Genomic DNA, 23919 nt, shown 5'->3' on the forward strand with positions numbered 1-23919 from the left:
CGGGCACCTGACACGAATACTGAGGCAGACACAAGCGGACCACAGAGCATGGTAGAAAATGACATTTTCCATGTCTGCAACCCGCACTGCACAACATGAGAACAAGCAGACGAAACGGAAGTACATCGCTCTTGCTGCGGTGCAAAGTAAAACAAAAACATTCAGACATTCGGCTTGTGTGTTTCATTTTTTTCTAAGCTTTAACTAGTCTATTCAAGCAACATATTACACAAATAATAGATGTTGCCTTCAATAATTCTCGAAGCCATGTGTCACCACTAGCAACGCAACAGCACAAACATGTTTGTAGGCGCACTAGCATGCGTATGCCACCCTCTGGCCTGGAGCGCGACAGCCACAAGGAGAAGGGCAAACAGCGTTTGGTTTGAAATTTCAGATCCTTACGCAGCACGTAGCAATGTAATACTTTGCAGACACGATCATTATCGCGCATTGTATGTTCTGCACTAGTAAGCTCAAGATGACCAGGTGAGGGGCCTTTTAACGAGCAGAGGCGATGTGGTGAGGAGCGACACTACATTCCAAGACATGCAAGCTCAATGCCCACTCACCTGAGGTCAAGTGCCTGGCGCTGTTCCTGGGCCAGGTGGCTAGCTTGGTCAAGTGCTCGCTGCAGGCGATCATTCTCGGCATTCAATGCTTCTACCTGCCTGTTCAGATCACCAGCTATCTGCTGAGAGAGGTTCTGCCTGCACAAAGTAACCAGCTACATCTTCCAACATGGCTCACAAACACGACTGTTTCATTATGAAACAAATTCAAATTAAGAAATCTGAGTACAGTAGCAATCCTGAATAAATTATGGCCTATAGAACAGCCTAATACTGTGTCGTATTTGCACGATTCTAACGTGCACCTTTTCAAATAAAGAATGCATTCAAATTTGCAAATGCGTTAAAATCATAACTAATTCTACTCAACATCAAAAACGAAACTGATTCTCACTAAAAGAAATACCCAATGCAAGGTAGCTAACCACAGTGCCATCAAACGGACATTGCTTTTCATGCCTTCGTTTGCGGTCGACATTTGCTAGTTAGCTATGAGTGTGGCATTTCTAATACATTAGATGGAATTGAAGATCACTTTGCGGTCGGTAGACAGCGAGAAGAAGGTGTTGTTGGACTCCACAGTGTAAAAATAGTTCAGGTGAGAGGACGCCGCCGCTCTCCGCTTCACAGCAAAGGCCTGCTTCTCAAGTGCCCCAACGGGTGGCACTACCAACTTAGGCCCAGTAAGGCATGGTCACGGTGTGGGCCAAGTAAACAAGAAGCCAGCTTGGCCTCGTAACGGCATCGTTGCGAGGCTAAAACAAATTGTTCAGTAAAATAAATACTGCATTATAATAGCACATCATTTGTCAAGCACCTAGCGTTCGGTTTTATGTGCAGCAAAGACGAAACAGCAAGGTTTGGGGCCAAGTCCCGTATGTCCAGCCAATGTCCGCACATGTGTTAAGTAGTTTCTCCAATGCCGGCTATTGCATGGATAAACGTCTGCAATGTTTTCGCTTGCCCCGGTGCTCCGTTGTAGGCGGTCAAGCGTAGCTACTGTTATACCATCGAGTTTATTTTCCACCGCTCATGAGCGGCCCATAATGGCGATAATGTCGTGCGTTGGTGAAAAGCATGAAAGAAAATTAAGAAAATTCACAGGAAACACTGGCAACGTATTGGTCCAGGAAACAGCTAATAAGCTGTTATAACCTTGCAACCTAATTCCGCTGTATCTAACGTGCATGTCTTTGACAACTACAAATTCGATGCTGTCTGTCATTATACTTTTGCATTCTAAGATACATACAGATTATAGTCTTGTTCATGAGGAGAATGTATACATTTGAGTGGTTGACAATTAGGCACTGACCTCACAAATGTCATAATAAAGAAAAGTTACAGTGGTAAGAGTGACAGCGCACATCACACAACACACACAAAAGAAAGGTTAGCCACATATAGTACACATAAGCACTACATTACACATTGCGCTCGTCCCTGATAAAGGAAATTATGCAAGTCTTCTTTTTTTTTTTTTCACATGCTTGTTCTTTAACTGTTGGCAGTACCAACGCATGCACAGGCACACACAATAGTATAAGAGCTTAGCAAGCATTTTTTCTTTATGAGCAGCACATGGAAATGTGAAGTTGAAGTTTTCTAGCACAGCGTCAGTTGTGCAATCATACACATTGCTTTCACCAGCATGTCTTGCGAAGTGCTCCTCAGTCTCTTTAAAAAGAAAAAACAGATGCACATTTGGATGCGTGAACCTTCCTCTCGTTTTACAGTTTACAGAGTCGGCTTCGGGTAGCTGCGAAATACCCTTCTGCCCAACCAGAGCCTCCTTACAAACTGTACAGGATGTTTGAGTGCCAAGCTTTCGCAACACAAAGCCAGTAACACAATACACAATGCAGTCAACAACTGCAGCATTTGAAGAGACACCTTCAAACATGTCATCGCACTCCCAGGTTTCCTCACTGATAAAGCCATCCAGCTTCTGCTTGAGGTCATGCATTTTATCGTTGTGCTGAATAGCTACAGATTTAAACACGTCTCTAAAGTCATTGAGGGTGGGAAAAACAGATTGCTCTTTCTCGGAAGCTACACAGTTGCCAAACTGTGGTGGCCTCAATAAAGAATAAAGAGAAAGCATGCAGTAAATCGGCAGGAATGTTGGAAACGTAGGATGCTCATTTTGGCCACCCGCTTGTCTTACGATACAGTTGAACCTCGATATAATGAAGTTGGTAAAATCGGAAATTTGCTTCATTATATGAAAATTTGATTCTATTGAAATTCAACCTTTTATGTAAACAAGTACAGTTCACGATCAATTTTTCTTAGAAGGAAAGGGGCCGCAGAAATTTTTTTATTATCGGGCAATGGAAAAAAGCAAATTTGAAAGAGAAAACAGTTCATTTTGATGAATTTGGGAGTCGGCGACGAATGATACGGTTTCACATCACGTCGACGATATGTTCACATCGGCGGTACGAATTATGTGAAGCCAGCCATGCTTTCACATGCACTCCACCCCTGCGGCTGATAGCGTTGCCCGCACTAGGACGACCCTATCATGAAATGAGCCGGCAGCGGAGAGCGAATGCTTTGTCTGCTTCTCACTCCAATGGCTCACTAAAACACGAGATTATGCAATCTCCCACACTTAATGTGCAGGAAGACAGCTTACATGATGCCACGCCGTCTCGGCACACCCACTCTTTGACCACGTGGCAGAATACCTATACAGCAAGGTGCGCGGCTGTGTATGCGCTAAGCCGCGCTTACAGCCATGCACAGTCAAGGCCGAAAAGTGCACCAGAACTCGAGAAGTGTGCAGACTTACCCCCCCCTCCCCCCCCTCCCCCCCCCTCCCCCCCCTGCCCTCTCGCGAGCATGTTACCACGAGCTCGCTTCCCTCCACCCATTTCCTTTGCTCGCGTGGGAAGGCTATGCGTTCTCTCACCCTCGCACGCTTTCATTCGTACCTAAAGCACACAGTATGCGGGATGTGATAGGATCTTGTCGCACTTGGACTTTATACGGAACATGATTTGACAGATGCGTTTGCAAATAGCCACTTGTATTTCAATCATTTGGCCATCTGTACCCGCAGAAGTTTCCGTTTACTGTCTCGCCATTCCTTTGCGGCAGCAATGAAATTTCATTATATTGAAATCACATACAAACACTCTTCATTGTATTGAGGTTCTAAATACATGGTGTTCTATGGACAAGAGGTCATGAAAAGTAAAATACTTAGTTATATCGAGAATTTCGTAACACTGAAGTTTGTTATATTGAGGTTTAACTGTTTCAACAAAAAGCTGTTTAAGCTGTTTAAATGTTTAACAAAAAGCACTCCAAGCGGTCCTGACTCATTTTGGCTGACAGCACGTACTTGAAATCTCACTCCTTCTGAAGGAACGCTGACAGACTTGAAGGTAACACGCAAGCCTTTGGCTGTAGATTGGGTTAAAAAAAGATCTTTGTGAATGTCACCCCTCACAACTTCCTGCTCCCAGCTATTTAGCCACTTTGGTGCAGACTCGAGAACATGGAAATCTTTGCATCCGAGTGCGAGGTCTTCTGCGAGAAAGCGACGATCGAGAGCATCAAAAAGATTATTGATCAAGAGGGTAAACTCTACAGTTGGCTCGACATAGTCAAGCCAAGGTGCACCTCTCCGTGCATAGAAAGATATTGCCTTAGCAGCTGAATTGCTGAAAACTTGTGGCCAGCTGTACCCGCATTTTGAGCATATGTGAAGGATTCACATGACAATATGTCAGCTTTGGGCACACTCCAAGTTCAGCTGCATTTTTGGTGTCTGCCACAAAAAGTGCATCATAGTATGGCCATTTCACATGTCACCCATTTACTTTCATGATATTCTTGTCAAAGAGACAATTCCCAATACACTTGAATAAATGAGGCGTGTCTGCCATGACATACACTTTTCGTAAGGCATCTAGTGGATGTTCAAAACCATTCACAACATGTCCCAGAGTGCCACTTACTCCAAGCAGCTTCCACATGGCTCTATTGGTAGATGCACCATCAACAAAAATTTGTGCCTGCTCTAAGAGTGCAATGCCCTGCAGCAACAGCTGTGCAAGGACTGTCCCCTTTGTTGCTCGAATCAAACACTGCTACAGGTTGTAAAATAAATGTGAGCAAAAGGTGCGAAGGCGAACATTAGACCATGGTCTGCAAGCTCATTACTTTGCCCACCTTGGTCTCCATAGTCAATAAGGCCAGCATATGTCATGGTCTTGAAGTTTGCAGCCATCTCTTTCCTGACCTGTATCTCGTCTAAAATCAGCATCAATCTGCGCTGAAAGGGCGTCTTCCTTGCTAGTTTAATCTTGAGAGCTTTAAAAAATTTTCACCATATTTGAGCCCAACCATGCTTATGTACTTTCATATGGTGGATGTCCTTGGCATGGTCAATATTACTTCGCAAGAATGAGTAAGTAGTGGGGCTCTTGATATTTAGCAGGAGGCATAGGATAGGGTATCTACCAAGTTGACATTTCCAAATTCCCTGAGTCTTCCAGGTTTCCCCTGAGTGCCTTGACAAAATTCCCTCAGTGACGCAGAACTGTGTTTTATGTCAAGACGGGCCGAAACCATATTACCCGATGCTGACACTCTCTAGTAAGCCTATGAAAAAAATTTAAAGAACGGCTTCGTCCAATTTGAATACTAAGCAGCAGTGTTTATGTTATTGAAAAAGAGAATAGAAGGGAGGGGTTAGAAAAATGCACGCCAAATAAAATCTCTTCGAAAAAAATTGCAAACCGCGTCAGACATTCTCAAATACGAATAAAAAGGAGATGCATACAGAAGTAAATATTTTGGAATATGAGCTATTTCTATCAACTGATAGCAAGCTCAGTGGTATGAGGCCCAAGCTTTGTCACAATTGAGATTCTCTCTCATCAGCTCGTAAGTCAACCTCAACTGTCCTGACATACTCTCAGCCCACGCACAATGCGTCAGTGTTGTGTTTCACTGCTTTAAAGAGTTTATTTTGGTTTAGATGAGGGACACCTGCATCTCGGCATCAGCCAATACTGTTTTTTGAGCTCAAGGTCCTTCAAAACAGCGGCAGCACGCTTCTTTTCCCGTTCATTCCTCAATGCGTAGGTCCTTTCTGTCCTTGTACTCCTTCCGCCACTCGTTCGCCTCACAGACCATTTGAAGCACCTTCTTGGTCAGTCGCACAGTCCACATCCGATTTTTCGAACTCCCTAGAGGCCGCGAAAACATCCAAAAAATCGGCCAGTTGGAAAAAATAAATGCATGTCATAAGGGCTTAAACAGCCACAGGCACATTCCAAAACGCTCTGAAGGCCTGTCGGTACACGTATTAGACATATCGGTGCTCGTACTGTGACAGGAAATACCGGGTGCACGCGTGTATAATTAAAGAAAACATACTGTGTCCCGTAGCAATAGCCCCTTCTCACGCTTGTTATGCTTCACCGCAATACTTTTTGTATGCTTCACCTTGTAACATTTCTGTAATGAGGCGAAGCTGACTTTCGGGAACCGGCCTTATGCAACGCACTATGCTTTCCAAGTTTCCAAGTCAATCGCGAGGACCGCAAAGGCGGAGTCCGTGCCAATGCTGACAGCAGCTAATTCTTTCAATAAAAAACTCGGCATCCAACGGCAAGAAGCTTCATAGCGAACATATATAAGTAGCTAGGCCTAGCGTTGCCGCGGCAACGGCTGCCAGCGGATCTGCGTGCGAGAGTGCCGGTTCAAGGCGGCGAGGTAATCAAAATGTCAGTGGTGGTGGCTTTGAGTAATGCCGTTTCGGACATGTGGTCACTACAAAAGGTCCGGAAGATCGGACGGCGAAGAGTTGTTGCATCCGAAATTTCAGGCATTCGATACATTGACTCTATGTGGTACGTGGTGGTGCCGCGAAGCCGTCCAAATTATCGGGAATCCGGAAAGTCGGTCGTTGACTGTACACTGGCAACTCCTTCAGCCAACAACAGGGCGTCCAAGACGATTCATTACGATTCCTGTCTGTTACTCGAGCCATCATTACCGCGACTTTCAACCCTTCAATAAAATTACAGCCAATTTTCCCTGATAAAGGCACAAATTCCCTGAGTTTTTCCAGCCTACTCAAAATCCCTGAGAATTCCCGGTTTTCCCGCTTGGTAGACACCCTGATAGGAGTAGCCAGTCCTCTGTATAGCACCTATTATTCTTTGTTGTGCACTTAGCTGCAGATATACACTCCTGCACAAGAAAGCTGCATTGGTGGATTGTTAAGAGCTTGCAGTTTCTTTTTGACATCCTCCTCTTGCAATTTCATTATTTCATCTTTGCTGTCTTTAAGTCTTTTAGTTATCAGTCGGTTGTGCTTCAGTAGCCGAGCCCGTGACTTTTGCAAGACAGCCCTTGACGACGCAAGGCGTCAACCTTCTGTTTTTTAGCAGGTGACACAGAGAGCCTGATGCACCTCAGCAGTTGCCGCTGTTTGACTGGAGCAGCTTGCCAGTCGGCATGGATTCTAAGAGTATGAGATAGGCTACTGCACGCATAGCATATGTCTCCCCCATGTAACAGCAATGGGCATCTTTTACACCTCCATTTACCCTGGCAGTCAACAAAAGCACATTCAGGGGCCACAGCAGGAAAGTTTTTCGTAGCAGGTCCCCCGCTGCAAATGTGTAATTCGTCAACGGTTTCTAGAACATCCTCAACTTGTGATGTCGACATAGCAAAATTATTTATGCCTACAGCACCGCATTCAACCAGCTTTTAACCTGTACAGCCATGTCACTTTTCACATACATGGACAGTCGGTTAAGAAGCACACATGCGCCATCACTTGTGTGCAGCAGAGAGGCGTCGCGGCACACGAGGTCATGGTACCATTCCACGTTGTTGCGATGTACCGTCAAGGACTGTGTCGGAAGGCACAGAGTTGATGCTATGTAGAACATTTCTTCGTATGGTGATAAAGTGCAGAGGTCACTTGCCCTGATGATATTGCTGCTCTCATTGACTTCACTGTCTGCGTTCTGAGCTATTGCTGTTTCTGGCAGAGTTTGAAGTCCACTACCTCTACTGCTGGTCTCGCGTGTGCATGTGGAGGAAGCTACACGGCAAGCCTGCCGCCTTGACTGCTTGCGAGGACTTTTCATTTTCTTTGACAAGTAACTGAACGCTCATTCGAAAATAGTTGGCAGAGCACCCTTGGCAAGTCCCGCTCTCCTGTTGCCCGACATGAGAACGCGGCCATCAATAGCTGCAGACCACATTTTCAATATAAAGTGAGGAGCAAAATGTTTTTTCATAAACACGCTCTGCGCGTTGCAGTACCCGTTTTTTTGTGAGGGATCACCCGTCTTCATGTGTCAAGCCTGGCTCGGTCGTGCAGCGGCATATAAAGCGGTAACTTCTCTTTACAGGACTTGGAACCCGTGTTGCAGTACGGTAGAAAGCACTTTCCCATTACGTGGCACACCAGTACATTGAACAAAAACAGATCGAAGCGCAGATGCCACAGGGAGGACCGGCATGGACAGAGGGGCTTTAGGCGCGTCCTAGTTTTGCGCGTCATCTCTCAAGGGATGTCCTAATTTGAACTTAATTTGCCTCGCCCCACGAAGCATCGCCTCCGCACCGTTCTCTCACCTATTCTTACATTGTGCTGGACTCCAATAGCGACTAGCTGCTAAGATTCAGCTCTGTGCATGTCTATGTGTCTTTGTATGTTCCATAAAGTTGTTTCAACACGGTACACATTGCCTCAGGTTTCGTTACTTGATGTGCGCAGTAGAATCGGCATTTTGGGGGGATTCGCCGACCGATTGACCAACTTAGCTTTTGTCCAAAGTGGCCCACTATACCACAAGTTCTCCAATACTCTACTCATGAAATATATTGTCTCACCAAACCTACGCACAGCAGTGAAGGCTAGGGAACACATGTCAGCCAATGAGTAACAAGAGCGAAGTGCATGTTCCAGAGAAGGGAGGAGGACTGGGACATTGTACAACAGTGATCCTTTTGTGAAGCTTCCATTCAGCTGTTGTCACGCAGAGGGCAATCAGATATGGACAGTGGAGGAGCCCTTCCTTTTGGTCGTCTTTCCTGGTTGGCTGACGCAACCCGTCCCTTTTGCCACACTGCACAGAGTTGGTGAGATGAAGTTCAGGTGCAACACGCACCTGTCTGCCGCTGTACCAGTCAGCTCAGCCTGTGTGGCCCAGTGCTGCCAGGCTGTTGCGAGCGCCCCTCCTAGGTCAGAGAGGTCAGTGCACACCGCCCGGCGCAGCTGGGCGAGGTCCTGCCGCAAGCGGGCCAAGTCCTGCTGCCACTGGGACACCACAAAGAGCCGAGACTCCAGGCCCTGCACAAGGCTCACCTTGATCACCTGGCTCACCTGCTCATCCAAGAGCTGCTCACCCTTAACCCAAAAGCTAAAATCGGTAATGCGAGCAACACAGATGTAGCAAAACACTCCTTGTTAGTAAATCAGGCAAGTGACCAATGTCAAGAACAAAGTAACTTGTTTTGGCATATATGCAAATATCTCGTTCTTAACGAGCAGGCCGTCAAAATATTCACTTGCAGTACACTCAACTGGTTGCATTTGAGCACTTAAGAGCATTCTCATAGCGTGCTTTAAATTTGGCTTATAGAAAACGAGCTCTCAGAACATATTCGCCTGGTTCATTCAGAGCACTGTGCTCCAGTTCAGAATGCTTGAAAGCATTTGGAAGCACAAGCGAGACCCCATAGAGCTCTGGTCCGTTGGCTGCAGCAAGCTCCAGTTAGAGCAGCGTCTGCCACAATGGCAGTTATGCATGTGCGCACCTAGTGTGTCTGACACTGATATTTACAACAGAACAGCACTAACATGCTTTTGCTTCCCACATCCGTTTGTTCTGATGAGTGACTAAATCTTCAGCTCTGGCAACTGTTCTCTGTCCCACATACCTCAAGTGGGCCCTGCATCACTGCAGTTCAAGTCAGATCATTGTAGGAACCTGTCCAGTGACCTGCATTCTCGCAATTATTAGCTCACAGTGTCCTGCCAAGTACACACTGAAAACACTGAAACCAGGAAGTAAAAAAAAAAGAGATCTAAGAAGCCCTCACACCAGAGGAAAATTATAAGAAATGTGGCAGAAGACGCCAATCATTATTCTTTCCTGTCCTTGTTTATAGGAACTGTAGTAAATGTTGTAGACATGCCAAGCTTAACAGTTGAGAAACACTACAGCTGAGAGTAAAAAACACAAACGATACAGTGATTTGGTGAATAAATACTAAAAAATGTTTTTATTCAAGATGTTGACTCTTTACTTTTAAAATTGTGAGAGTTTCCTCCGTACGGATGCTGCAAAAAGGCACTCTACTCTAAAGGGGCTGCAAAAATTACCTGCACCATAGAAAAACGTAAATGTAAAAAAATTTAATTCTTAGATTTTATGTGCCAGAGCCACAATCTCATGAGGTACGCCATAGTGGGGGACTCCAGATTAATTTTGACAACCTCGGGTACCTTAACGTGGGCCTAAATCTAATGGTACACTTGACTGGCTCCTATACCACACACCAACTTGGTTTGCAGCGATGAGAAACCCTCTCGAGATTGGAGCCAGAGAAAGCCTGCCCCAACGAAACGTTCAGAGCAATCGGATTAGCCACAATTTCTGTCTGATCACAGTTGCACTCCTAGCTCAAAGATGAGAGCACTTCTGAGTGCTCTGAGCTTGAACACAGCACTCTGAATGAACCAGGTAATCATGTTCCAAGCAATTGATTTTGACTAGCCAAATGTAAACCGCACTGCGAGAGCACTCAGAAGCAACCAGTCCAATGTACCTTAAGTACACGAGCATTTTTGTATTTTGTCTGCATCAACACGTGGCTACTGCTGCCAGCGTCAAACCCACGACCTCAAGCTCAGCAGTGTAACACCACAGCCACTAAGGTGCCACTGCAGGTAAATGTAAGTGTTGGTGAAGTTTATTCATGAAACAATCACGTAACAGCTGCTTAAAATTTTGTTGCCTCTACACACCAGTTCAATGAGTGGGTAGGTGACAATATTCCAGAGAGTCAGAAAAATCAGGCAGGGAAGTCAGTCAGGGATTGCGCCTTGTAGTCTTTTGAAATAATTTTTGGCCTAAACTAGATACAAATGAAAAGTAGTAAAACCATTGATGTCAATATGACAATCGTAAACAACCTCTAAATCCAATGGAGTTGGTAGATATGCCATTACTAATGGCACTGGTTGCTCTCTCTGACATGTCCATGCTCAGAGCAATGCCAGCACGGAAGAAGCACGCTTGGCTCTGAGAAGGGAAAGGACAGGTGGACAAGAGGAGGAGGATCTGCCTTATCAGTAGGAGGTGCTTCCCATGTAGGGAGGGATGGCATCATCGCCTTCCTCTATGTTTTTGGAAGTAACATTAATATCTAAATTAGTCCATCAGAGGGGAAGCAAGGAAAACAAACATGCAAGCAAAAGAATTGGCAGCTACACTAGCCCACTGTCACCAACAACAGTGTGCGATGATGTCTAAATTCACAAAACAAAAGCTCCACACAGGGCTCACGTCACCGCTTTGAACTACAGCTCAAACTGGAAGCCGTATCTCTTCAACATGCCTGTTGAACACACCTCTTCAACATGCCAATTGAAGAGGCGTGTTGTTGAAAAGGCACCAAATCCCTAAATTTGTTCCAAAACCCTAGACCTAGGAATAAATCCTAGATCCTAGAAGTGGGAATGAAACACTACAACTTTCCAAGTGTAACTGGGAGCCACAACACCCACCTGTGGCCGATCTCCAGACTGTGAGCGGTCTGCTTGCCGCCATTCCTCGGTAAGCTCATGAACCTCGCTTGTGAGCTCCTCATTGGTGCGTGTTGTGATCTCCAGGTGCTCACGCAGAACAACGTTGAGGCGCACCAGCTCACGGCATCTGTGCGCAATAAGGAGTCATGCCCAACCCTTGTGTCAGCACAGTGACAATTGAAAAATGTCTTTGTTTTGTGCAACCTATGCGACTTTTTGAGTATTCCACACCGTCAAGCTATGGCCTATGTGCCCTTTTCTCTGGTGAAATAATACTTCAGTGCTTTTAGTAGCACAAATGTTCCTCAAGCAGTGCTGACTAATATCTTGTAAATTATCACTTCTAAAGGAAACATCAGAATTTACAGCACCAGCGCCACTAAGTTGGTGTCTTCACTTCCCCAATTTCTTCAGATTTCTTTGAACCCTACAACTAAAGTTGCCACAGGATGACCCATCACATCCCTATTTCTGGAAAGCAGCAAACAGTGGTTTTCAACATGACGATTTCTCGTGAAAGCCAATTATTCATAATTTCTCACAATGAGACAGAGTTGAAAAATACAGGATGCGTTATTGGATGATAAACTGAAACATCTGTCTCAAATATGTTAGCCACTTGGCCAGATTCGGCCCATTCAAAACTAAGAGAGCAATTCCAGTGTTGTGTCCTAGGCCCTGCAGAAATCTATTAATTTCTAGGAGTTGCAGAGAAATGTGAAGATATTTCTAGAGCATGCCAGCAATGGGCAAAAGCTGTCACTGTTTTTGACATGTTCCCCCACATCTGGAGAGCTGCCATTTCAAATTGACACTGTCGTGTGGCCACAGAATGCCACAATGGTCAGCCAAGTTAAAAATAATGCAGTGATGTGCAAGCTACCGCCAATCTGAAGAGAGCTAGTGTCGGCTGCAGTGACCGAAGCTAAGATAAGTGACCACTTGTGGGAATGTGCAAAATCCTGCATATGTGTTTCTCCCTACATCTTGTCTGACCTGCACAATATGTGTTGCACAAAAAGTAGAAGTCAAATTTGAGTGCACAAGCTGGCATCATTTCGCTTGCCGGCCTTCCTCCCTCACTACCTTCACTTGCCGTACATTACCCTCAGCTTGAGCAGGGCTGAGCGCATGAGATAGGCCAACCTAAATGCATGGGATGGCTTTCTTATGGTAATCGGCAGATACTTTGTAGAAGCTTTAAAAGCAGAGATGAAAGCGGCCAAGGGAGTTTTGGAGTAGCTCTGGGAGCAGCAAATTTAGCACATTGGAGCATGTTAGGCACAGCTTAACAGGAGTGAAATACAGACAAATCAAGAAAAGATGTTCATTTGACTTTGCAGAACACTACTAGGTTACGGCGAATCAGTTCTTCAGAAGCCCACAAGGTGAAGAAAAGTTCCCTAAAGGAAAAAAAATTTCATACATCCGACAAAGGAAACCCATATACGCTCCTCGGAAACCACTATCAGTTACATACCAGACATGCAGACTAAATGTGACCAAGAAAAAAAATAACTAAGGGATTTAAGCGAACAAAACCCATTTTATGTTGATTGGCTTTTGTTAACGCTAGTCAAGAGTTTATTTTTTTTAGTTCTGCAGAAACAACTAATATTTAAGTTTAATTAGCTAACATGAATTTGAATTACCTCATTTATTGGATAAGGATATTGAATAATGCAAATCCTAGGTAGCTTTAAATCCAGTTATCACTCATGTTTTAACATCCTCCACATCTTGTCAAATAGGCAAGTTCATAAAGTTACCTAATTAGACATATTCATGCACAAGGAACAAGAAATACCGACTGTGACAACCATGAACAACACACATCAACATACAGTGAACACCGCTCGCATATTGCCCTCAGTTCTTTTTTTTATTCTTGCGACATTCAGTTGGCATAGCAGAGAACCACAGAATAAATGAGAAGTTACTTTGTTGGTCATTGCATGTTTACCAATATTCCACATATCTTTGCGAGAAGAAAGAAAAAAGAACACCGCCATTTATGAAAAGAGTAAAGGGGAAAAAGTGTTCAGCAGCTTTCCGATTAGCGTTGCCAAACAATATTTTGCACAAGCTCAATTATTAGGGCTGTGCCATAAAGTCAATGTCAAATGACGACTGATATTTTGAATGCCAAACAATAGGCTGACCTCAATCAAGCCATACTCGATGTGCGCAAGTTACAGCGTGAACACCATTGCCACGAATGCAATTTCTGTCGTTCACATATTCTCGGACCATTTACGACCGCCATTTGGCCACTAAGGTATACTAAAACCGAAACATTACATCCTCGCTTTGCGTTTTACGACCACAAAAGTCTCATCTTGTATGATGCGGCTGTGCAGAATATAGAGTATCTGGAGTGCAAATCTGAGTGACAATTACGATTACCATTAGATATTTCTGGTCAAGAAGTTTCATGAAAGCAAGCAGCTTTTTTGCCAACATGCCACACTATACCGTCCCAGTAACCCGGACGTGGTGTACGTGCGAAAGATATTTTAACGCTACATGCATGGCGTTTGCCATTAATCGACGCAGATTTGCCAATAGGACATACAAGCAAGCCCTAAAATGTACAATGACAGATCGCACGACTTATTCATTGAGCTGAGAGTGCGGCTTTCTTTGCCGACCATCACACGCGTACGAGGCATCACACACATAATGCGAAGACGTGGGATCATTTCTCCCCTACGGCAAGTTGTTTTTTCATCCGCTTTCATTGTTATTAATTTATCATTTATTTAATTCAATTAGTAAGTACAAATAATTTCCCCTATGTTTTCCTTAGTGTCTTTGTTGGTTTCTCATGATCTATTGCATGAATGTCATTTCAAAGCTACTTCTGAGCATAATGCAGTGTTTGATGAAAATCTGTGCATACCTATGCAAAAAATAAAAATAGAGAATACCGATTCCGCAATTCAAGGCCCATATTATTCCCTTGTTTACAATCTATATCATATTTGCCCTCAAGCCCGTATGGGTCCCTTGTTTACAATCTATATCCGTATTTGCACACTTTGTGAACAAGGAACCTGTACGGAACCTGTATGAACAAGGAACCTGCATGGTTCCTTGCTTACAATGTATATCAATATTTGCCCTTATTGTGAACAAGAGGCCTGTATAGATCCAAAAGCATTGAATCTATATTGGGTGTTTCAACCAAGACATTTAGCAATTTTTAAAGATCACTTGTGACAGATAACAGTTCTAGTCCTAGAGCTGGATTACTCAAAGTCAGACATTATTTGCACAAGAAATCGAACTATTTACTAAAATTTGATATTTAACTATTTACCTATGGTACATATTGCAATTTACAAGGTGCAGCCAGTGAAACTGCAAGGCATACCTACTTTAAAACGATTCTGTAGATGGCACCATTTTTGGGGCATGCATCATCAAGCTTGCGGTAAAAATGCAGTTGTTTCGCCTCCTTTCTTAAAACTTTAGGTGCCATGCATGAGTCTTACTTGGTTACAATTTCTTTTTCATGATTAGTACCAAGGACGAGTCTGTCCCGTCCACTTGTTTGGGCACTCTTTCTAAGTGCCAATAACGGGCTGGGTTGGTTCAATCCATTTTGACATTCTGGTGAGTTACCTCTTTGATCACTAGGGGGCCTACGAATTCCCTTCGTCTACGTTCGTCTGGTAGAAATATTAAAAATGGTGGCTGCCAGTTGCATGATGCCGCACCCGCCATGAAAACATGGCTTTCATTTGATTGAGTCCCCAAGCTCCGTAGACGAGTTGCTTCAGCATGGAAGCATTGACAGGGTTGGCAGTGTTTTCTGTGCTACTATACACATACAGTGGCACTGATGTCAGCGACTACAACGATAGCTTTGATACAGCATGGCAGTTAACGAAATTAGCAGAACTTTCAGTCAGTGCCTTCTCATTTCAAATATGTGTATTTTAAGACACAAGTTGTGAATTTACTAACCCCCTGTCCCATATATTTCGAATCTGCAAATAATTTGCAATCTAGATGTGCCGCAAAGAAAATGCGATTTTCTGAAAGTATTTTTGCATTCTTTGCTGGCACTTAAAAGGGTTAACAAAACACCACTTTATGCATTGAAGCACAAAAGTAACAAAAGTGGGGGTGTGTGAATACCAAATTTTCAAATCTAATCAAGAAAAAAAAACTGCACATCGAATCAAATATTTCAAAATTTCTCACAAAGGTTGATGATTACAAGTTTTATCGAGAAACATCAAGGTTCTGCACATGTTGAAGAGCCTCCTAGCATTACATAACAAGAATGTAGGAGGCTATCAGTAACTTTGGTACATAGAAATCAAGATATACAGTACGGTCTTCTCTTATTAAAGGGAACTCTAAATTAATATGCCAGCACCAATTACAGCTCAGTTTTAGTATATGATGGTCTGGAAACTATTTTTGTAGCAACAGGATATCTGTTTATTAGAACAAAGTGCTTTTTTCTCTATGAAGATCAAGAATTGGCGACGTTCGTTTTAATAGTAGACCTGTGTTTTATGGCAATCTGTAGTTCCACAGAAAGCATTGCTTTCCAGTTTTAGGGCTGCATTTAATTCGAGTAATCTCTTTCCATAAACATTTTTGCAAGCAGACGAGTTAAAGTGATCCCAGTCGAGTGTCTCTACAAAGAATGTCACTACAACGAACGCCTCTATAATGAAATGACCTGTATAACAAAGGAATAATTCTGTCCCGGTTGTACTGTGAGCTGTGCAGTGCACGAATTTTACAACGAAGTGGCCTGTATAATTAGTGATTTTGGAGGCCTCAAGTACTTTGCTATAAAGGCGTTCGGCTGTATTAGTGCAGGCTGTCATATTTCGTGTAGGTAATGTAAATGTGCTTAATGGAAACGGCTCGTTCATAGCCAACACTTGATCAATGACTTTGAAGACCTTGTATATACATCTACACTTAGTGGCAATACCCAAAGTTATTTAAACAGGAGTACAGAAATACAGAAGAACAAGAGCTATCCCCTCTTTATAGCGGATGGATTATTGTGAGGTCAATCTGCACAACAGACGAAAACGCAGATGGCGTATCACAAGACTTGACTAGAGCTACGCAGGTAGCCACCATTTGTGCTTTGCAAGTCAACTACAGTCAGCGTCGACAGTAAAGAGCAGATGCCTTTTCATTGTTGGGTTCAGCATCATTTGCCACCTATTACAAGTTCCGAAATTTGGAGGGTCGCAGCATTCTTCTATTCGATTTCACATTCGTAAAATCAAAGATAAGATATTTTATTAAGGAATCCAATTATTCGAACACTCACTATTCGATTCAGTGATAAGAAAAAAAATAGCAGATTACGACAATTTCCAATAGGTTAAGATAATACCTGTTTAGATAAAGTAAATTCTTGAGTATCGCCATCACTTTTGAATATAACATAAATTGGGGTGCTCACGTTAGCAATATCTGCAATAAGGCGGCATATTGGTATGACATTTTGTTAGGGACAGGTGAATTCTTCTCTACATATATTTTGCGCTCACTCTAACTTGCTTTTGTTCACGTGCACCTAGTCTATGTACTGAATCCTGGGAGCCACATATTCTAGCTCCTCTAAAACTGCTTGGCCAAATACAAAAATGCGCAATAAGAGTTATAACGTTCTCCAAGTCAACAGATCGCAGTGTACCTCTCTTTAAATAACTTCGGCTATTGCCACTAAGTGTACACACATATACAAGGTCATCAAAGTCATTAATCAAGTGTTGGCTAAGAACGAACCATTTCCATTAAGCATATTTGCATTACCTACACGAAGTATGACAGCGTGCACTAATACAGCCTTTACAACAAAGTAGTCAAGGCTTCCAAAATCGTTAATTATACAGGCCACTTCATTGTAAAGGTTGCGCACTGTACAGCTCACAGTACAACTGGAACAGAACGATTCCTTTGTCATACAGGTCTTTTCACTGTAGAGGTACTCGACTGTGATCACTTTAACTCGTCTGCTTGTAAAAATCTTTATGGAAAGAGATTGCTCCAATTAAACGTGGCCCTAGTTTGAAATCCTATTACATATAATGTTAGAACTATTTACTTTTTACCAGCACTATGCAAATAACTATTGCGATTTATAAGATTCTTGTGTATTTTTGTTATTTTTATCAAATTTGTGTGCACCGTATGTTATGCTGCTGCAAGTGAAAAATATGCATTTAGTTAAACACTCTCACCACTAGCCGCCATGGCTATGGGTCCAACAATGGTTTTTGTATATTTAGTGAATTCTTTAGTGGAAATAAAGAGGAAATATTTGAGTCTTTGCGCACCCCTAGTAATTAGCCAATTATGTATTTCAATTTCGTGTACAAACAATGTCCACCTCTTTGAGCAATCAAGCTCATGGATTAGAATATCTGCCATAGGCAATTTTTCAAAATTGGTAAAGGACTTTGCAGAAACACAGAATATATATATATATATATAGCTCAGGCCCAACGCCGACGCGGCCTATTCAAATACATGTAAAACGCAAAAATGTTTTTCTGAGATAACCCCTGGACAGATTTTAATGAAGTTTGTTGCATTTGAGAGAGAAAGTTAAATTCTAGTGACTGTTGGAAGCGGAATCTTGATTTAGGTCATAGATCTTGTTAAAAGAATTTTGAAAAATTTGGAAGTTCGAAAAAAATAGAAGAACGAAGTTTCCAAATTCATAACTCTGCACCAAAAACAGATATTGCAGTTCTGTAAATGGCATCCATTAGACCATCGAAAGCGGACAAATTTGATATGTCATCTTATATCTTACGTGAATTTGTTACGTTGTTTACAAAGGTTCTGCAAAAGCTGTATGTCCATATTAATAAATTTTTTGAGATTCATTTATAGCATATCAATTTTGTCCGCTTTAGATGTACTATTAGATGCAATTTACTGAATTACATTATCCTTTTTCATTGTTGAGTGACCGAGTTGTAAACTTGATAGTTTCATTTTTTTTAAATTTTCGATTTTTGATGATCATTAATAAAAAATTTATGACCTAACTCAATAATTCAAAACCAACAGTCACTAGATTTTAAGTTTTTCTTTTAAATGCAACAAACCTCGTCAAATTTGCTGCAGTGGTTGCCGAGAAAAACGAATTCTCCTTTTACATGTATTTAGATAGAAGCACTCGAGCTAAAGCTTCCTTTTAATGTTGTGCAGAGCAGTGTAACATATTCCAGCCCCGCGTGGAAGCACCATCCCTATGCATCTGAGGCAGAAGAGAACTGGTAGCATTTTGGGCAGCTGACATGGACGACGTCATGGGAAGTCTAGATGGAGCGAGTAGTCACATCAAGGAAAATTCGAACACATTGTTAAGCTTTATTTTTGGCCGTGAAGAGTACATCTGTATTAAAGAAAATGGTAGTTGAGTTAAAGCCTAATTAGTACAACAGTAAACAAATTTGTTATTGGTTTGTGGAACTGCCCACAGCTAATTAATTTTAATTAATAATTAATTAATTTTCCTATGCCTAAATCAACTTTCAAAGGCATCAAACTCACCATAGCGTACAATACGTGGGGCATTACAGTGTGAAACATAAAGCATTTCTTTTTTCTTTGAACAGAAAGTGCACCTTCTAATGTGTGGTTACTCATAGCATAATTACCAGACATGCATACTTACAGACTGCTAGACTGGTAACAATTCACAAGGAGCATGAGACCAATCAAACCCACGTACATGCACTGATCACTCGGTGGCTACAACGTCCTGCTCCTGAGCACGAGCTTCTGGAGTCAAATGCCACATCTAACCAGGATGGTATGCAAAAAATGTTTTGTACCATGCTTTGAGAGTGGGTTCGTAACTTCAGATGTTCAAAATGAATCCATATCCTTCCACTACGGCATCTCTGATAGCCCGTGTTGCTCTGGGATGTTGAGCCCCACCAATCTAATCAAACCAATACCTCTGCCTCTCTGCTTCCAGGGCTGCCAGAGCTGAAGGCAGATCAGCCGGATGCTGCTCCTCTGGCTCGTCTTCCAACACCTGCAATGCCAAAATCATGTTGACATCATACCACAACAGATCATAGCATTAACCATGCTCTACGGAGAGGACCAGAAGATCAACGCTTATATCAATCTGCCATTAACCCTTTATGAACAAGTGTAGCCTAACGCAACACAAAAGAAATTTTTTTTCTTGCCAAGTTTTAGTTTCAAGCTGTGACAAGGGGTAGCTAGTGCAACTTATGGCTGAGCATGCTACCATGTTTTCACGAAAGACTGGTAAAAGATGAAAAAAAGAAACAGGAAAAATTCACTGACGATTACAATACTCCCTAATGCAAATTTGAGTGCAGCTCTATACGTGTTTTCATTTTACAGTACATTGACTAGCACAGACAATATGTAGTGCGGCACACGGCAAATGGAGCAAAGTGTGGCGCGACTGCCTTGCTAATCAGGAGATCACGAGAGACAGCATGTGGGTGACATGTGGGCGAGTTTCACAGCAGTCACTGCAGACAAACCTCCACTTATGCAGTGCTTTGCTTCCATATATGGTATCAGTGACCGATGCAGCGATGGCGTAGAGGTAGAGCATCTGCCTCACATGCAAGAGGACCATGGTTCAAATCTCGGTGCCGTGCAATTTTCTACCAGATGTTAAAAAAACAAAAAACCCACGTGTTTATAAAATTGCATAAACAAGCCTGCAGTGCAGCCTGATTCCGGTGACCAGAACCAGTAATGCACTCCCTCACCAGAGCAGGATTGGCCACCCTGGTGCAGTACTTGGCCACAACCTTCTATATAAATACAACAATCAAACCCCGGCCCTCAGTCCCCAGCAGCTGCAAAGCACCTGACCACAGCGGCGGTCAAACCTGTGACGCAGCAGAGGGTGCTAAGAATCTCTGGGTCCGGACAGGCCGCCATTGGAACCTGAACCTGGCAATGTTTAACACTAGAATGTTATCTAGTGAGGCGAGTCTAGCAGTGCTATTGGAGAAATTAGAGGGCAGTAAATGGGATACAATAGGGCTCAGTGAAGTTAGGAGGACAAAAGAAGCATATACAGTGCTAAAAAGTGGGCACGTCATGTGCTACCGGGGCTTAGAAGAGAGACGAGAGCTAGAAGTCTGATGCCTGATTAATAAGGATATAGCTGGTAATATATGGGAATTCTATAGCATTAACGAGAGGGTGGCAGGTCTTGTTGTGAAACTTAATAAGAGGTGCAAATTGAAGGTCGTACAGGTCTACGCGCCCACATCCAGCCATGATGACAAGCAAGTCGAAAGCTTCTATGAAGACATGGAATCGGCGATGGATGAAGTCAAAACAAAATACACCATACTGATGGGCCACTTCAATGCCAGGGTAGGCAAGAAGCAGGTTGGAGACAAGTCAGTGGGGGAATATGGCATAGGCACTAGGAATAGCAGGGGAGAGTTATTAGTAGAGTTTGCAGAACAGAATAATTTACGGATAATGAATACCTTCTTCCACAAGCGGTATAAACGAAAGTGGACATAAAATGAAATAGACTAGAAATGAAATAGACCTCATACTCTGCGCTAACCCTGGCATGATACAAGATGTGGACGTGCTCAGCAAGGTGCACTGCAGTGACCATAAGATGGTAAGATCTCGAATTAGCCTAAACTTGAGGAGGGAAAGGAAGAAACTGGTACATAAGAAGCCAATCAATGACTTAGCGGTAAGAGGGAAAATAAAGGAATTCCGGATCAAGCTACAGAATAGGTATTCAGCTTTAACTCAGGAAGAGGACCTTAGTGTTGAAGCAATGAATGACAATCTTATGGGCATCATGAAAGGGACACTAAAGGTTGCTATGAAGTCAAGTTAAAGTAATAAAGCAATGCTCTAGAAATTCTAAGGCGGCAATATAATCGCTAACAGCGCTTTAGAAACCGAGAAATTTAAATAAATGCACGACATGATTTGAGACCCGCCAGCAACATTTCGGTACTAGCCCGATGATGAAGGCACTCCTCATCATATTTTATGTCACTAGTACTCAACTACTGGTATTAAAAAGATCAGTTCATTAAGTTATAAGACGGAAGAAAATGCTACTTGTCTAGTTCTGTTCGATTCTAAGAAAAAATAACATTTTGACGTTACTGTTTAGTAGTAAGGGTGGTCGAAAGGTTTCGTTTTCGATCGACTCTGCGCCGGCCGCGCACGCTTTAGAGTTTCAGTTGTTTCGTTATTGCGTCGTGCTGCGCTGGTTCTGCTGGCTCGCAAAACTTGCATTCGGAACAAGAAAGCGAGAATGCCACATCCGTGTGATGTAGAATGCGCGAACGGTCAGCGGAACTTGGCCAAGGGCAGTTGCAGAAGCGAATCCAACGTTACTTATCACTGTGTGCCAACGAGTAAATCTCTCCGTTCGAAGTGGTTAAGTGCCGTACCTCTGCCACAGCGAGTTGGCAAAAAGCCAAAAAATCGCATAATGTGCTCGCTGCACTTTCGTCCAGAGGATTACGAGTTCAACGCCAACTTACTGAAGTCATGTGGAGTGCCTTTCAAAGCAACGCTTTCCCATAGCGCTGTTCCGTCGGTCTTGCCTGCATTCTTCAAAGCGCAACACAACTGCAGGTCGAAGACGGGGCGGTGGGTGCGGCATTTGGTTTTCACGAAGGAAAACCTACAAATGTAGGTTTTCCTTCCTTCAATGACATACAGTTGCCATCGTAGTAGTACGCAACGCCGGCAGCGCGAGCCCTCAGCAGCAGGTCACATTCAACAGTGCTTAAATCGCTGAAGTCGAGCCCAACATCGTGAGCCAATGTGTCGTCAGGGTTGTCCATTGCAACGAGCATCAAAGTTGGCGTCATAAAATAAAGAATCAGCTTATCATTGCGCGCTTTCCCTTCCGCTAGCCACCACAGTTCCGCTTTCGCGCTGCTGTCGGCTCTGTCTTGGCTCTGTTTCTGACCACGCGTTTGCGTTTTGCGCAGAAAAGCCGTAGCGCCGTCTGCGGGCACCGTTTTACTCACCGACGGCGTAACGTCACTATGACACCATGACGTCACCACTCCTCGATCGGAGGGCAGGGAATTTGAACTACGCTAGAGGTACGCGAACGCTTCAAAACGCATTTTCTCTTAAAATAAGTCTCTTCTCCGCACGAAACAAGCGTTTTGAGGTTTCTGGGATGGTATTTCAACAGTCCACGTTGACTTAATATTAACCTTTAGTGTCCCTTTAAGCGAAATCGGTGGTAACTTCAGTAGACAGGATACCGGTAAGCTATCGCAGAAGACATAAGATCTGATTAAGAAACGCCAATGTATGAAAGCCTCTAACCCTACAGCTAGATTAGAACTGGCAGAACTTTCCAAGTTAATCAACAAGCGTAAGATAGCTGACATAAGGAAGTATAATATGGATAGAATTGAGCATCCTCTCCGGAACAGAGGAAGCCTAAAAGCAGTGAAGAAACTAGGAATAGGCACGAATGAGATGTATGCGTTATGTGACAAAGCCCGCAATATCATTACTAATATGGATAAGATAGTTCAAGTGGCTGAGGAGTTCTATAGAGATTCATACAGTGCCAGTGGCACCCACGACGATAATGCAAGAGCGAATAGTCTAGAGGAATTTGAAATCCCACAAGTAACGCCGGAAGAAGTAAAGAAAGCATTGGGAGCTATGCAAAGCGGGAAGGCAGCTGGGGAGGATCAGGTAACAGCAGATTTGCTGAAGGACAATGGGCAGATTGTTCTAGAAAAACTGGCCACCCTGTATATGCAATGCCTCGTGACCTCAAGCGTACTGGAATCTTGTAAGAACGCCAACATAATCTTAATCCATAAGAAAGGGGACGTCAAAGACTTGAAAAATTATAGAACAATCAGCTTACTGTCCGCTGCCTACAAAGTATTCACTAAGGTAATTGCACATAGAATAAGGAACACCTTAGACTTCTGTGAACCAAAGGACCAGGCAGGATCTCGTAAAGGCTACTCAACAATAGACAATATTCACACTATCAATCAGGTGACAGAGAAATGTGCGGAATATAACCAACCCTTATATATAGCTTTCATTGATTATAAGAAAGCGCTTGATTCAGTCAAATCCTCAGCAGTCATGCAGGCATTATAGAATCAGGGTGTAGACGAGCCGTATGTAAAAATACTGAAAGATATCTATAGCGGCTCCACAGCCCCCGTAGTCCTCTATAAAGAAAGCAACAAAATCCCAATAAAGAAGGGCTTCAGGCAAGGAGATACGATCTCTCCAATGCTATTCACAGCGTGTTTACAGGAGGTATTCAGAGACCTCGATTGGGAAGAACTGGGGATAAGAGTTAATGGAGAATACTGTAGTAACTTGCAATTTGCTGATATTGCCTTGCTTAGTAACTCAGGGGACCAATTGCAATCCATGCTCACTGACATGGACAGGCAAAGCAGAAGGGTGGGTCTAAAAATTAATCTGCAGAAAACTAAACTAATGTTCAACAGTCTCGGAAGAGAACAGCAGTTTGCGATAGGTAGCGAGACA

The 23919-nt window shown here is 43.2% G+C and overlaps 1 protein-coding gene across 1 annotated transcript in view; it reads right to left on the minus strand.

Moving 5' to 3' along the window:
* LOC126539897 (uncharacterized) overlaps positions 1–23919 on the minus strand; it is a 145595-nt gene that overhangs the window by 32395 nt on the left and 89281 nt on the right. Inside the window, exons 5-8 of the mRNA XM_050186710.2 lie at positions 19338–19417; positions 11353–11500; positions 8729–8910; positions 573–710 (exon numbers count right to left, since the gene is read on the minus strand). Coding sequence (XP_050042667.1) covers positions 573–710; positions 8729–8910; positions 11353–11500; positions 19338–19417 — 548 coding nt within the window. The remainder of the gene's footprint in view (positions 1–572; positions 711–8728; positions 8911–11352; positions 11501–19337; positions 19418–23919) is intronic.

The sequence above is a fragment of the Dermacentor andersoni genome, chromosome 2 (genome assembly GCF_023375885.2).
Source record: "Dermacentor andersoni chromosome 2, qqDerAnde1_hic_scaffold, whole genome shotgun sequence".
Taxonomy (NCBI): Eukaryota; Metazoa; Arthropoda; class Arachnida; order Ixodida; family Ixodidae; genus Dermacentor; species Dermacentor andersoni.